The sequence below is a fragment of the Glycine soja genome, chromosome 9 (genome assembly GCF_004193775.1).
Source record: "Glycine soja cultivar W05 chromosome 9, ASM419377v2, whole genome shotgun sequence".
Lineage (NCBI taxonomy): Eukaryota > Viridiplantae > Streptophyta > Magnoliopsida > Fabales > Fabaceae > Glycine > Glycine soja.
In genome coordinates this window covers 4,211,018-4,222,388 of record NC_041010.1, presented here as the reverse complement: position 1 = coordinate 4,222,388, position 11,371 = coordinate 4,211,018, and the positions used below count along the sequence as shown (strand labels likewise).

The 11,371-nt window shown below is 32.0% G+C and overlaps 2 protein-coding genes across 3 annotated transcripts; both read right to left on the bottom strand.

Moving 5' to 3' along the window:
- LOC114425468 (isoflavone 2'-hydroxylase-like) lies at nucleotides 1-7,629 on the bottom strand. 2 transcript variants are annotated; one of them, XM_028392399.1, is made up of 3 exons: nucleotides 7,588-7,629; nucleotides 1,016-1,937; nucleotides 205-810 (listed from the first exon to the last, which is right to left on the bottom strand). In XM_028392399.1, the coding sequence occupies exons 2-3, from the start codon at nucleotides 1,910-1,912 to the stop codon at nucleotides 205-207; spliced, it is 1,503 nt and encodes a 500-aa protein (XP_028248200.1). In that variant the 5' UTR covers nucleotides 1,913-1,937; nucleotides 7,588-7,629. The 2 variants fall into 2 exon arrangements, with proteins under 2 accessions (XP_028248198.1, XP_028248200.1); XM_028392397.1 differs by lacking the exon at nucleotides 7,588-7,629 and having other exon boundaries at nucleotides 1-810; nucleotides 1,016-1,976.
- Nucleotides 5,134-7,665, bottom strand: LOC114425469 (isoflavone 2'-hydroxylase-like). Its single transcript, XM_028392400.1, has 2 exons — nucleotides 6,666-7,665; nucleotides 5,134-5,952 (listed from the first exon to the last, which is right to left on the bottom strand). Exons 1-2 carry the CDS (start codon nucleotides 7,560-7,562, stop codon nucleotides 5,353-5,355), a joined length of 1,497 nt encoding a protein of 498 aa, XP_028248201.1. The 5' UTR covers nucleotides 7,563-7,665; the 3' UTR covers nucleotides 5,134-5,352.
- Nucleotides 7,666-11,371: the final 3,706 nt, after the last annotated feature.

Sequence of the window (11,371 nt, the reverse complement as noted above, 5' to 3'; positions counted from 1 at the left end):
ATGATTAAAAAGTAAAAAATTTATTTGAGAAGTTGGGGATGCATACAATATTAATATATCCTAATGCACACCAATTCTACAACTGGCCTTGTAAACATACAAACAAATACTATTATGTTTAACATGTATAACCACCACATGCACACTGAAATTATAAGTATTAGATGTTGACCCAACTTTACCAAATAAAAAAACTATTAATAATTAAACTCCAATTTTAGTGGCGAGTGGACGAGCCTTGCACATGGCTTCCAATGGAATTAACCTTGACAAGGTAATCCAATTATTCTCTGTCATATCAAGCTTTTCCTCACTTACTCGTTTCCAGTCAAAACATTGAATCAATAATCCCAAAGTAAAGCTGACACTTTGCATAGCCATGGGTTCTCCTGGGCAAGCCCTTCTTCCCATTCCAAATGCTACCAACTTTTTCTCCTCTCCTTCCACATCAAACCTCTCAGGTTTAAAGCATGTGGCATCATTCCACAAATGAGGATCTCTCTGCATGCCCCAACCATTAATGATCACAATTGTGTCTCGTGGGACATTGAATCCTTCAATAGTGATATCTTCTGAAGACACATGAGGTATTAGAATTGGAGCTGGAGGATACAACCTAAGTGTCTCAAGAATGATCTTTCTAAGATAAGGAAGTTTTGGAAGGTCTGACTCATTTAACAAGCGGTCTTGTCCTACTTGAGTGTCCAATTCTTCTTTTGCTTTCTTCAACACCTCTGGGTGATTCAATAAATTAGATAGCGACCACTCTAAGGTTCCCGTTGATGAGTCAGTTCCGCCAAAAAGCATGGCCTGCAATCCAAAATCCACCATATGAAGTGAGAAAAGCATGCATATTGTGGAGAGCATAGCATGCAATTTTACAAAAACAACAAAATCTAATCCCGCTGTAACATATGATTTTAAAATTTGTTTTAAAAAAAGAAGAAAGTGACAAAACTAATGAATCATGTGATGAGAAAAGGAAAGATGCATAAGATGGATTTAAAATCATTACCAAAGCAAGGCCTTTGATGATTTGGTCAGTGTAGTACTCAGGCTGAGTCTCTTGCAGTTTGAGAAGATGATCAATCATGGAATTCTCGCGGTCCTTCTTGCTACGGTTCTCATCAATGATCTCATTCAAGATGGTATCATACCTTTTACTAATACTCTTCAAACGCTTCTCCACATTCTGAAAATCGAACCATCTTAGGAAAGGTAAGTGATCTCCCTTATTAGCCACCCCCATGAGTTCTAGCATCTCTGTCACTGTCTCTCTGAACTCCCTCGCTTTCTCAACGTTCTTCAACTCACTCTCCTCTCCGTAAAACCTCTTCCCTGATATCATCCTCATGATGTTGTTGTAGGTCAAGTCATTGAACATGGAGCTTATCTCCACGCGAGCAAAACCCTCCTTGGAGTTCTTGGCCAGCAACCTCTGTACCAACCTTTTCGTCTCGTCGCTTCGGATTCCGGAGAAAGAGTGGACTCGCTGCGTGGAGAGGACGTCCAGGGCGGTGATTCGGCGGAGGTTCCGCCAGTGCTGGCCGTGGGAGCAGGACCCTACGGTGGTGTTGTTGTAGAATATGTATTTTCCCGAGAGAGAAGGTAGCCGGTTGGCCAAGGCAACGTCGTGTTTGGTGAAGCATTCTTGGTATGCAGTTGGTGAGGAAATGACAACGGCGAGACGTGAACCGAACCAAAGGGAAACGATGTTTCCATATTCTTTGGACATGCGTTGGAAGAAACGGTGAATAGGTTGTTCGAGGAGGTTAAGGTTACCTATTATGGGAAGAGGAGGAGGACCTGGTGGTAGGTTTCTCAATTTTCTGCTTTGGAAAAGGGATTTCAGTGTAAGGAATAGAACCAGGAAAAGGAGAGAATAAGACAACAACAACAACAACATTCCCATGCTGATGAGTACTTGATTGTTGCACTTGCACCAGATAAGAGAACTATGTGTGTGATAGTGCAGTTATGAGGATTGCAATATGTTGCATGCGAACGAGCTTTATATAATACTTGAGGCATAACGTGCCGTCAAACCCGCAGTGTTTTTTTAGTACAATATTTGACTTGAATTTTGTCCACTTCTCATTCTAATGTTTAGCAGCCCTTTTTTATAATATTCGTATAGATTTAGATTATTTTACTCAACTTTTGTCTAGCAGAATAGCAGCCCTTTTTTATTATCAATTATCATGCACTTTTATACTCTCTTTTTTTTAATGTGGTTTGTTTTCAATTATTACGATGAAACCGTATTAAATTTTGATGTCGATAAATAAAAATGAAAAGCAAATTAAATAAGGGCTGAAAATTCAAGAAATTAAGCAAACTGAATAGCATATTATTTTTATATATATTGATATTTCTTTTATATATACCTCAACAAAATCTTACTTTTCTTAACTTAGATCTCGAGTCAATTTTGATGTTTTGATGTTCAAATAATCAAACGCCACCGAGCTGTTCTACGTTACGTAAACAATTAAATTATACTTTATTTAGTGAAAAAAAATTGACTATAATCCTGAAAGGGCCACCATTATTATTTCTAGTTCTACGTACGATTCAGAGATGGGAATCCCGTTCAAGTTCATCGCTTATCAGTCAAAACTATCTTCGGATCGGAGAGTTGGGAAGGGAATCCCATTCAAATTCATCGCTTATTATCAGTCAAAACTATCCACAGACCACAATAAATATAACATATTTGTCTATCAAATAAATTTAAATTCAAATATACAGTTATAAAATTTTAGATGTTATTAATTTTCATATTTCTCTTGTGTTTTGGTATCCAAAAATTCACTTTATGAAATATAAATTAACTACAAAAGGAAGTCGTTTTTTATTATTTATTTTCAGTTAAAATAATTTCAACCATAATTACACAAATAACATGCTTTATTTTTTTATTTAAACTTTTTGAGGAATGAGTAAAAATAGAAAAAAAATTATTTTCTTTTGATTAATTCCATTACAAAAATTTAAAATCAAGTACTAAAGTTATGTTTTAAAATCTTCATTTACAATTTATTTGAACTTATTTTATAACATTAGTATTTGTATATATGTATATATGAAAATGCTTATTCAGTTAGAAAAATAACTTATAGTAGTACGTACATAAAGACCTATGTAATAAATATTTATTTAATTAAAATATTTACCAAAGAAGCCCAGAATGTACTCTCTCTCTATGAAAGTGATTGTTGTTAAATGTTTACAAATATGGCTGCGGTGGTTGGGGTACGTGCAGAAGGCCATAATGTTCAATGCATCAAGTATAGTACATGAACATGTTGCCGCTTTTTTACTCAGAAAGCTGAACCCGAAACTCTTGGTCTTTGGACAAGGTATCCCATTGGTCAAAAGGGAAATCGTATACCAATATTCAAAGGGAAGATAGGGCATCATTCTAGATGTTATTTAATTAGTCTTATCAGTTATCATTGACTCTCTAGAGGGTTCAGTCTTGGTAGATGATGTTCATAGTCATATATAGTGATATTTTAAACTGGACCATGTTGGATATATGTTTTTGCAATGAATTTGATTTATTTTAACATTTTTTATGTTTTTTTTATCAATAACGGTAATTTATTAATTTTACTAAAAATTTGAATTCGTAATTTTTCTCTCGTTCCTTCTCTCTTCATCATTTCTTAATTATTAAGTCAACTTATATAAGTTGGAAGATCTTTCCCAAAAAATATTAGTTAGTGGATTAAAAATTTTAATTTGTTATTTTTTTTATAGGCTTAATTTGTTAGTTTTCTCTTTTTATGTTTTTTCTTAAAAACTAAAAATCTAAGATTACCAGTAAATATATTATATTTTTTGTATTCTTTTTCTCTGATAACATGAGAGCAAAAACAACAAAAGTATCAATTCTTAATTTAATTAAACGTCCAATTCTCAATGAAACATAGTCTATTTAATTCTAATTTAGAAAAAAGGATAATTAATTAAAGAGAGTTATTATTCAGATTTAAAGTTTATCTTTATATTTTTCACAATGGGTTTTTATTTGTTACATTATTGTCTAGGGTTTACACATTCAAAATTGTAGAACAAAAATACACACTTGCTGTTTTGGAATATTAATTGTTTCTTTAAACCTTGTTTTAGTTTTATAGGTATAACTAAAAAATATATTAATTTACTAAGAAAATATGTACAACATGCACATTGTTCATACTAGATTTTTTAGTATTTATAGACAAGTTTTTAAAATGATTTTCTGTTATTGGCTAAAAGCTTGTGCTAACACATAAAAACAAACACTAAATAGACACTAGCATCCACTTTACATCTGCCTTTGATTCAATGCTTAAAAGCCAGAAGCTAAGTAGTAGTGTGTCTATGTTTTTGGTAAATGCTACCTATTGGCACCATGTTTAGCGTCCACTTAACAAATGCTAAACTAATGTTATAGTTTCGGACTATGACCAACGAAACTGATGTCAACTATGGCTAACACTGCAACTCAACCCAAATAGCTTTTACCACAACTAATTGAATTCCAATTCGCATTCCCCGTTCTAGAACCATTGCTCTCTTTTGAAATTAAATGTTGTGTAGATTAACAGTTTAGTTGTGTTTGAAAAATAAGAAAAGTAATCAAACCTTATGACAATTTTGTCAGTAAATTCAAATATCTATAAACTCTTGATCAAACAATGACTGCAAGAGCTAATTTAGTCCCTCTAGCTAAATGTTTGGAAATAGGGAAAACACTTTTGAAGATGGCTTTGTGATCTAAGGCGAAAAAAAAAATGACAACCGCAAAGATAAGATTGGAGCAAATGTCTATCTATGTCAAATTCATGAAGGAACTCTTGACTCGATACAAAAGAAATCGAGTCATAAAAATTGCAATTTTAAAACTGATACAGGAAAAGCTCTTGAAATGGAGATCCTCATCTTTAAAGGCAACTCAAGAAACTCATTTTTTTTCGATCCTATGATCTGTTGCCATATGCGAGGCTTTGACTTATTCGTTCAAACTTAGACAACTCTTTAATAGCTAACATCATAATCGGTTCTTAATTCATCCAAGCAACACCAATACTGAGAGAAAGCAAAGGAAAAATCTCTTTTTCATAAGTACTATGAATCATCATATTGAATAAAACGTAAGGAAATTTATTCAAGAAATTATGGATGCATACAATATTGATATATGTTAATGCACACCCAATTCTACAATTGGCCTTGCCGACATACAATAAATATTTTTTAATTTTAACACGTATAAGACAATCACTTACACACTGTAACTATAAGTAATTAGATTCTCGATCACCCAAGTTTACCAAATAAAAATACTATATATTACAAACTTCAAATTTTAGTGGCAAGTGGGCGAGCTTTGCACATGGCCTCCAACGGAATCAACCTTGATAAGGTGATCCAATTATTCTCTGTCATATCAAGTTTTTCCTCACTAACTCTTTTCCAGTCAAAACATTGAATCAACAATCCTAAAGTAAAGCTGACGCTTTGCATAGCCATGGGTTCTCCTGGACAAGCCCTTCTTCCCATCCCAAATGCTACCAACTTTTTCTCCTCTCCCTCCACATCAAACCTCTCAGGTTTAAAGCATGTAGCATCATTCCATAACTGAGGATCTCTCTGCATGCCCCAACCATTAATGATCACAATTGTGTCTCGTGGGACATTGAATCCTTCAATAGTAATATCTTCTGAAGAAACATGAGGTATTAGAATTGGAGCTGGGGGATACAACCTAAGTGTCTCAAGGATGATCTTTCTAAGATAAGGAAGTTTTGGCAGGTCTGACTCATTTAACAAGCGGTCTTGCCCTACTTGTGTGTCCAATTCGTCTTTTGCTTTCTTCAACACCTCTGGATAATTCAATAAATTAGATAATGACCACTCTAAAGTTCCAGTTGACGAGTCAGTTCCGCCAAAAAGCATGGCCTGCAATCCAAAATCCCATATGAAGTGTTAAAAAATACATTGGTAGAGCATATCATGTCATTTTAAATTAAATTACAATGAAATAAAACCACTCTCTTTTGGAAGAAAAATAAATAAGTTGGGAAGAGGAGGAAAGTGATAAAAGTACTAAATCAATTATTATGAATTTAAAATATTAAGGTTGGAAAAATCAAAATTATTGAAATTATTATACTTTCAAATCATTAATTTCTCATGGATTTTTATCATACTTCATTTTTATTAATATTAGCCGCAAAAGAAAATATTAAAGGGACTATAAGGAAAAATCTAACCCAAATACAGTCATGCATGAAGTCAAATAAAACAACCACATGCATATTAATATAATATAACAGATTGCAACACCAGTCATGAAAAGCAACAATTAGAAAATAGTTTTGACTTCAACGAACTCCAAGAATACAACTGAATGTTGTCACCAAGAATGTGGTCCCTATCTGCTGAACAATAATTAAAACCGCAAGAATATATTGCTTCTATTCTAGCTATACCTGTATTTGATTCAGTACAATTTTATTTTAAAAAACAATCAAGCTCTTATATAGACATGTTATAAAACACCTTGCCATGCTTTCTCTCTTAATTTTTCACTAGGTGATCAGATATATAACACAAGAAATTACTAGCAAATTAACAAAATAATTTTCATGATAATGAAATAAAATAATTACCAAAGCAAGGCCTTTGATAATTTGGTCAGTGTAGTACTCAGGCTGAGTCTCTTGCAGTTTGAGGAGATGATCAATCATGGAATTCTCACGGTCCTTCTTGCTACGGTTCTCATCAATGATCTCATTCAAGATGGTATCATACCTTTTACTAATACTCTTCAACCTCTTCTCCACATTCTGAAAATCGAACCACCTTAGGAATGGCAAGTGATCTCCCTTATTAGCCACCCCCATGAGTTCTAGCATCTCTGTCACTGTCTCTCTGAACTCCCTCGCTTTCTCAACGTTCTTCAACTCACTCTCCTCTCCGTAAAACCTCTTCCCTGATATCATCCTCATGATGTTGTTGTAGGTCAAGTCATTGAACATGGAGCTTATCTCCACGCGCGCGAAACCCTCGTTGGAGTTCTTGGCCAGCAACCTCTGTACCAACCTTTTCGTCTCGTCGCTTCGGATTCCGGAGAAAGAGTGGACTCGCTGCGTGGAGAGGACGTCCAGGGCGGTGATGCGGCGGAGGTTCCGCCAGTGCTGGCCGTGGGAGCAGGACCCTACGGTGGTGTTGTTGTAGAATATGTATTTTCCCGAGAGAGAAGGTAGCCGGTTGGCCAAGGCAACGTCGTGTTTGGTGAAGCATTCTTGGTATGCAGTTGGTGAGGAAATGACAACGGCGAGACGTGAACCGAACCAAAGGGAAACGATGTTTCCATATTCTTTGGACATGCGTTGGAAGAAACGGTGAATAGGTTGTTCGAGGAGGTTAAGGTTACCTATTATGGGAAGAGGAGGAGGACCTGGTGGTAGGTTTCTCAATTTTCTGCTTTGGAAAAGGGATTTCAGTGTAAGGAATAGAACCAGGAAAAGGAGAGAGTAAGACAACAACAACAACAACATTCCCATGCTGATGAGTTCTTGATTGTTGCACCAAAGACTATACTGTGATGTGATGTTATTACTTACTGGGAAATTAATCACTATTACTAGTGATTAGTGTTTATGATATTTGAGTGGTGCAATATGTAGCATGCGAAGTGACCTTTATATAACACTTTGTCATAATGTATGGTGGAATTTTAAATTAACAAAAACTCATGAATGACAACCATGTGGCCTCAAACAGTCAATATTTACTCAACTTTTGTCCAGTCGTACTACTATTAGCAGCCCCCTTAGACTATTAATATACTTATACAGTATCAGCTGGTCTTATGTTTTTATATATATACAAGAACATGTCTTGACAGATAATATTAATAGACAGTTCTGATGAGGCCTAATAATCACAAAGTGGATACTATATAGTTCAAAAAAAATGTTTTTTTATATGCCGTTAAAATTAAAACCCATCATATTAATATTAATGATGATTTATGGTTGAATAATAATTTAAAATTCATAATATAACTATTAAATTTTATATATATTCTTATTAAAATTTTATTTCTCTATGTTATTTTAATTATCATAACTTATATATTTTTAATATTTTTATGATACTGTCATATTATTGTTTTAGTATAGTTATTATTTTATCTTATAATTTTCTCCTCACACATTCAGTAAAGTTGGGGAGAAATTTCTTCAAAACCAAATTAAATTATTTTAAATTTTCAAACAAATAAAAAGTAATAAATTAAGTTTGATTTTTTTTTAATTATGCTATTTGTATGAAATATCTACCGATTTTACTGATGATTAATTTTTTTGAAATTTTCCTGATTATTTTAAATTGGGTTCTCCCTCCTAATCATATTTTCTTTATTCACAATACTCAAATTTTAAACTTTACTTAAAAAAAAGTTCAATATTATTCGAATCAATAAGTTATTAGTATTAAATTTGATTATTGATTCCTACTTTAAAAATTGAATTCAACTGAATTGTATATAATATTTATCATGTTGAATTTAAGTAACTTTATATTCAAAATAAATCAATAAATAAACCAAACCCCTAACACATTGGTGGGTATTCTTTCGTCGTGAATGGTTCAAATTCAAAGTCAAAGACTCGTGGTGTCTCAAAAGTTAAAAATAAATAATAATTTTCTTTATCATGCAGTCAAAAAGATAAATAAATAAATAATAATAAGGAGTAGAAGAACAGCTATCGCATTGAAATTCGAAAGTATTCATACTTTTCCTGGGTATTTGGCATAAAGAGATAACAAATTATAACTTACACTTACACTAAACTTCTATATCATCAACAATTTTATATAAAATTATTTTGATTAATTTAATTAATAAATTATAATTATATAATAAATTGAATAATATAAAATTCTATAAATATTAATATAAGAATTTTTTACAGTATTATTATATTATAAAAAATTTAGTATTAAATATTAAATAAGACTATATAATAAAATAATTTAACCATATAATTAATAATTTAGTATAATTAAATTATATTACTCTAATTTTATCCTTATCCTTAATTTGAATCTTCAAATAATCAAACTCCGCCGCACTGTCATATATAATTATTATATTTCCCGAATCTTTTTTTTTTTCACAAAACATTTTTTTAACAAATATAAAATTATAACAAAAGGAAGTTCTTTTTTTTATATTTAGTTAAAATAACTTCATCGACAATTTGGTTTTTTATTTCAACTTTTTAAGGAAACAGTACTGAAAGTAACATATTTTTCTTTTTCTGTTGCTTAATTCATTTCCTGACAAAAAATTACAAACAAGAAAAAGAATATGTTCCGGTCATAAGTCACCTCTAGATCGATACTTAAGATAACTAAGCATCAAAACATTGAAGTTGTCCGGTCGCGACGTGACACCGAAATAAAAAATTAGATAAACAAATTGTTTCCAAAAAAAAAATGGAAAACTTATTCAGGGAATTATCACAACCATTTATTTAAGAAAAACATCTAGAAAATAAAAATAAAATAATAAATGATCTACGATTTGAGAAAAAAAAATTGAGAGTCATTTACACACCGGAAAGATGTTAACACCTCACACGTCGGTCATGAAAACGATAGTCTTTAATTGAGTGTGCTAAAAATAAAATGAGTTCTTAATTATTTATTTTCCCTTGAAGACATGCATTATATTTGTTGTATTTTTTTGTTTATTTAGAAAATAAAGAAAATAATATTTTTATTTTTATTTTTTTGGAAAAAAAGAAGAAATTTTATGTTTTTTTTTTTTACTTTTTTAGGTTGACAAGGTGTTTGTCCTTGCTCTTATTATCTTCAAGTATAATGAGAAAATCAAACTTATGTAGTTCTTTGTAGAAAAATAGCTTGTGTGTTGGATTGATTTTATTATTATTATTATTATTATTATTATTATTATTATTATTATTATTATTATTATTATTATTATTACTTAAAGATTTTGGTTTTGTGGTAAACTTTGTGAAGTCAAACAAGTCAGAGACCCATCATGACATTCACAAAATTTACTCACACTTTATTGAAACACTGCCAAGCAAGTCGGAAATCCAACATGAAATGCGAGGAACATGAAAAAGGAGAATTGAGTGATCATTTATTTGAGAATTTTATATTTTTCAAAAAAAAAATTTAGGTTTGTGGTAAACTTTGTGAACTCATGCAAGTTGGAGACTCAACATGATGTTCAAAAATTTACTCACATTATTGAAACACCACCAAGCAAGTCGGAGATCTAGCATGGAGTGCACATAATGTAAAGGTGTACTAAAGAATGTTAATGTGGATTTATAAAAATAAATAAATAATTGACATAGTGTCATGAAATCAGATACATAGAATGGGAATAGAAAGAGATAGACTAGTAGTGCGAAGTACACTTAATAATTAAGGATGCAGGATTAAAACATGGGGGAAATAAGATGAATAACGAGATATTTACAATACATTATTAATTAAACTAATTAGTTAGACAATGATAACAATAAAATCTCATTGAAGAATAAACGATAAAGACAATAAAAAAATACAATAAAATAAAGAGTCATTCACTAATATGCAAAATTGTTTTTATTTATCTATTTTTTATTTTTTTTTCAAAATCAAAAGGTTGACATTGACTTAATCAACACTGACGGAGTGCTGACATACCGGTCTAACCACCATCCTAAGTGGCAGGGGTGCATATATAGAGAAGGGGTGTATTCATTAGTTTCATTTTATCTCGGACTTAAAGAAAATGGGTTGGGCCCAAAATGAAAAAAGTGCATGTGTTGAAAAAGGATGTAAATAGTGGTGTTCATTTTATTTCACACTTTACTAAAATGGGCTAGGCCCAAAATAAAAAGTGCATTTGTAAGAAAAGACAGTGTAAATAGTAATTTCAAATTTCTTTTCAAATTTGTACAAAAATGGGCTAGGCCCAAAACATAAAATGGGATGCATGTATTAAAATACAGGGTGTAAATAACAGCGAAGGTGAAGGGTGGCAAGGGAAAGAGAAAGATGGTAATGGGATAAAAACAGATCGTGCGAAGGACCCAGGAATCTAAACCCTTTTTCCTTGCATTCGCCACCGCATGCATCGTCATTCCGGGCATCACAAGCTATGGCATCATGCAACTCACTAACAACCGCAACGAGAAGCTCGAGTCCCATCTTCGCACAAATTCTTCATAGAGATCTAGTATTTGTCCTAAACATTTTGTCTATCCTTTCTCTTTGGAATATAAACATTTTTCAAATTTGGTAAAAAAAGAAACAAAAGAATAGGAAAACATTGTAGAGG

What these genes read in the sequence shown, in the direction of transcription:
- LOC114425468 (XM_028392399.1), bottom strand. Translation starts at nt 1,912, where the DNA reads ATGGGAATGTTGTTGTTGTTGTTGTCTTATTCTCTCCTTTTCCTGGTT. An exon ending in TCATCAAAGGCCTTGCTTTG is followed by an intron (nt 811 to 1,015) that starts GTAATGATTTTA and finishes TTTGGATTGCAG; the next exon opens with GCCATGCTTTTTGGCGGAAC.
- LOC114425469 (XM_028392400.1), bottom strand. Translation starts at nt 7,562, where the DNA reads ATGGGAATGTTGTTGTTGTTGTTGTCTTACTCTCTCCTTTTCCTGGTT. An exon ending in TTATCAAAGGCCTTGCTTTG is followed by an intron (nt 5,953 to 6,665) that starts GTAATTATTTTA and finishes TTTGGATTGCAG; the next exon opens with GCCATGCTTTTTGGCGGAAC.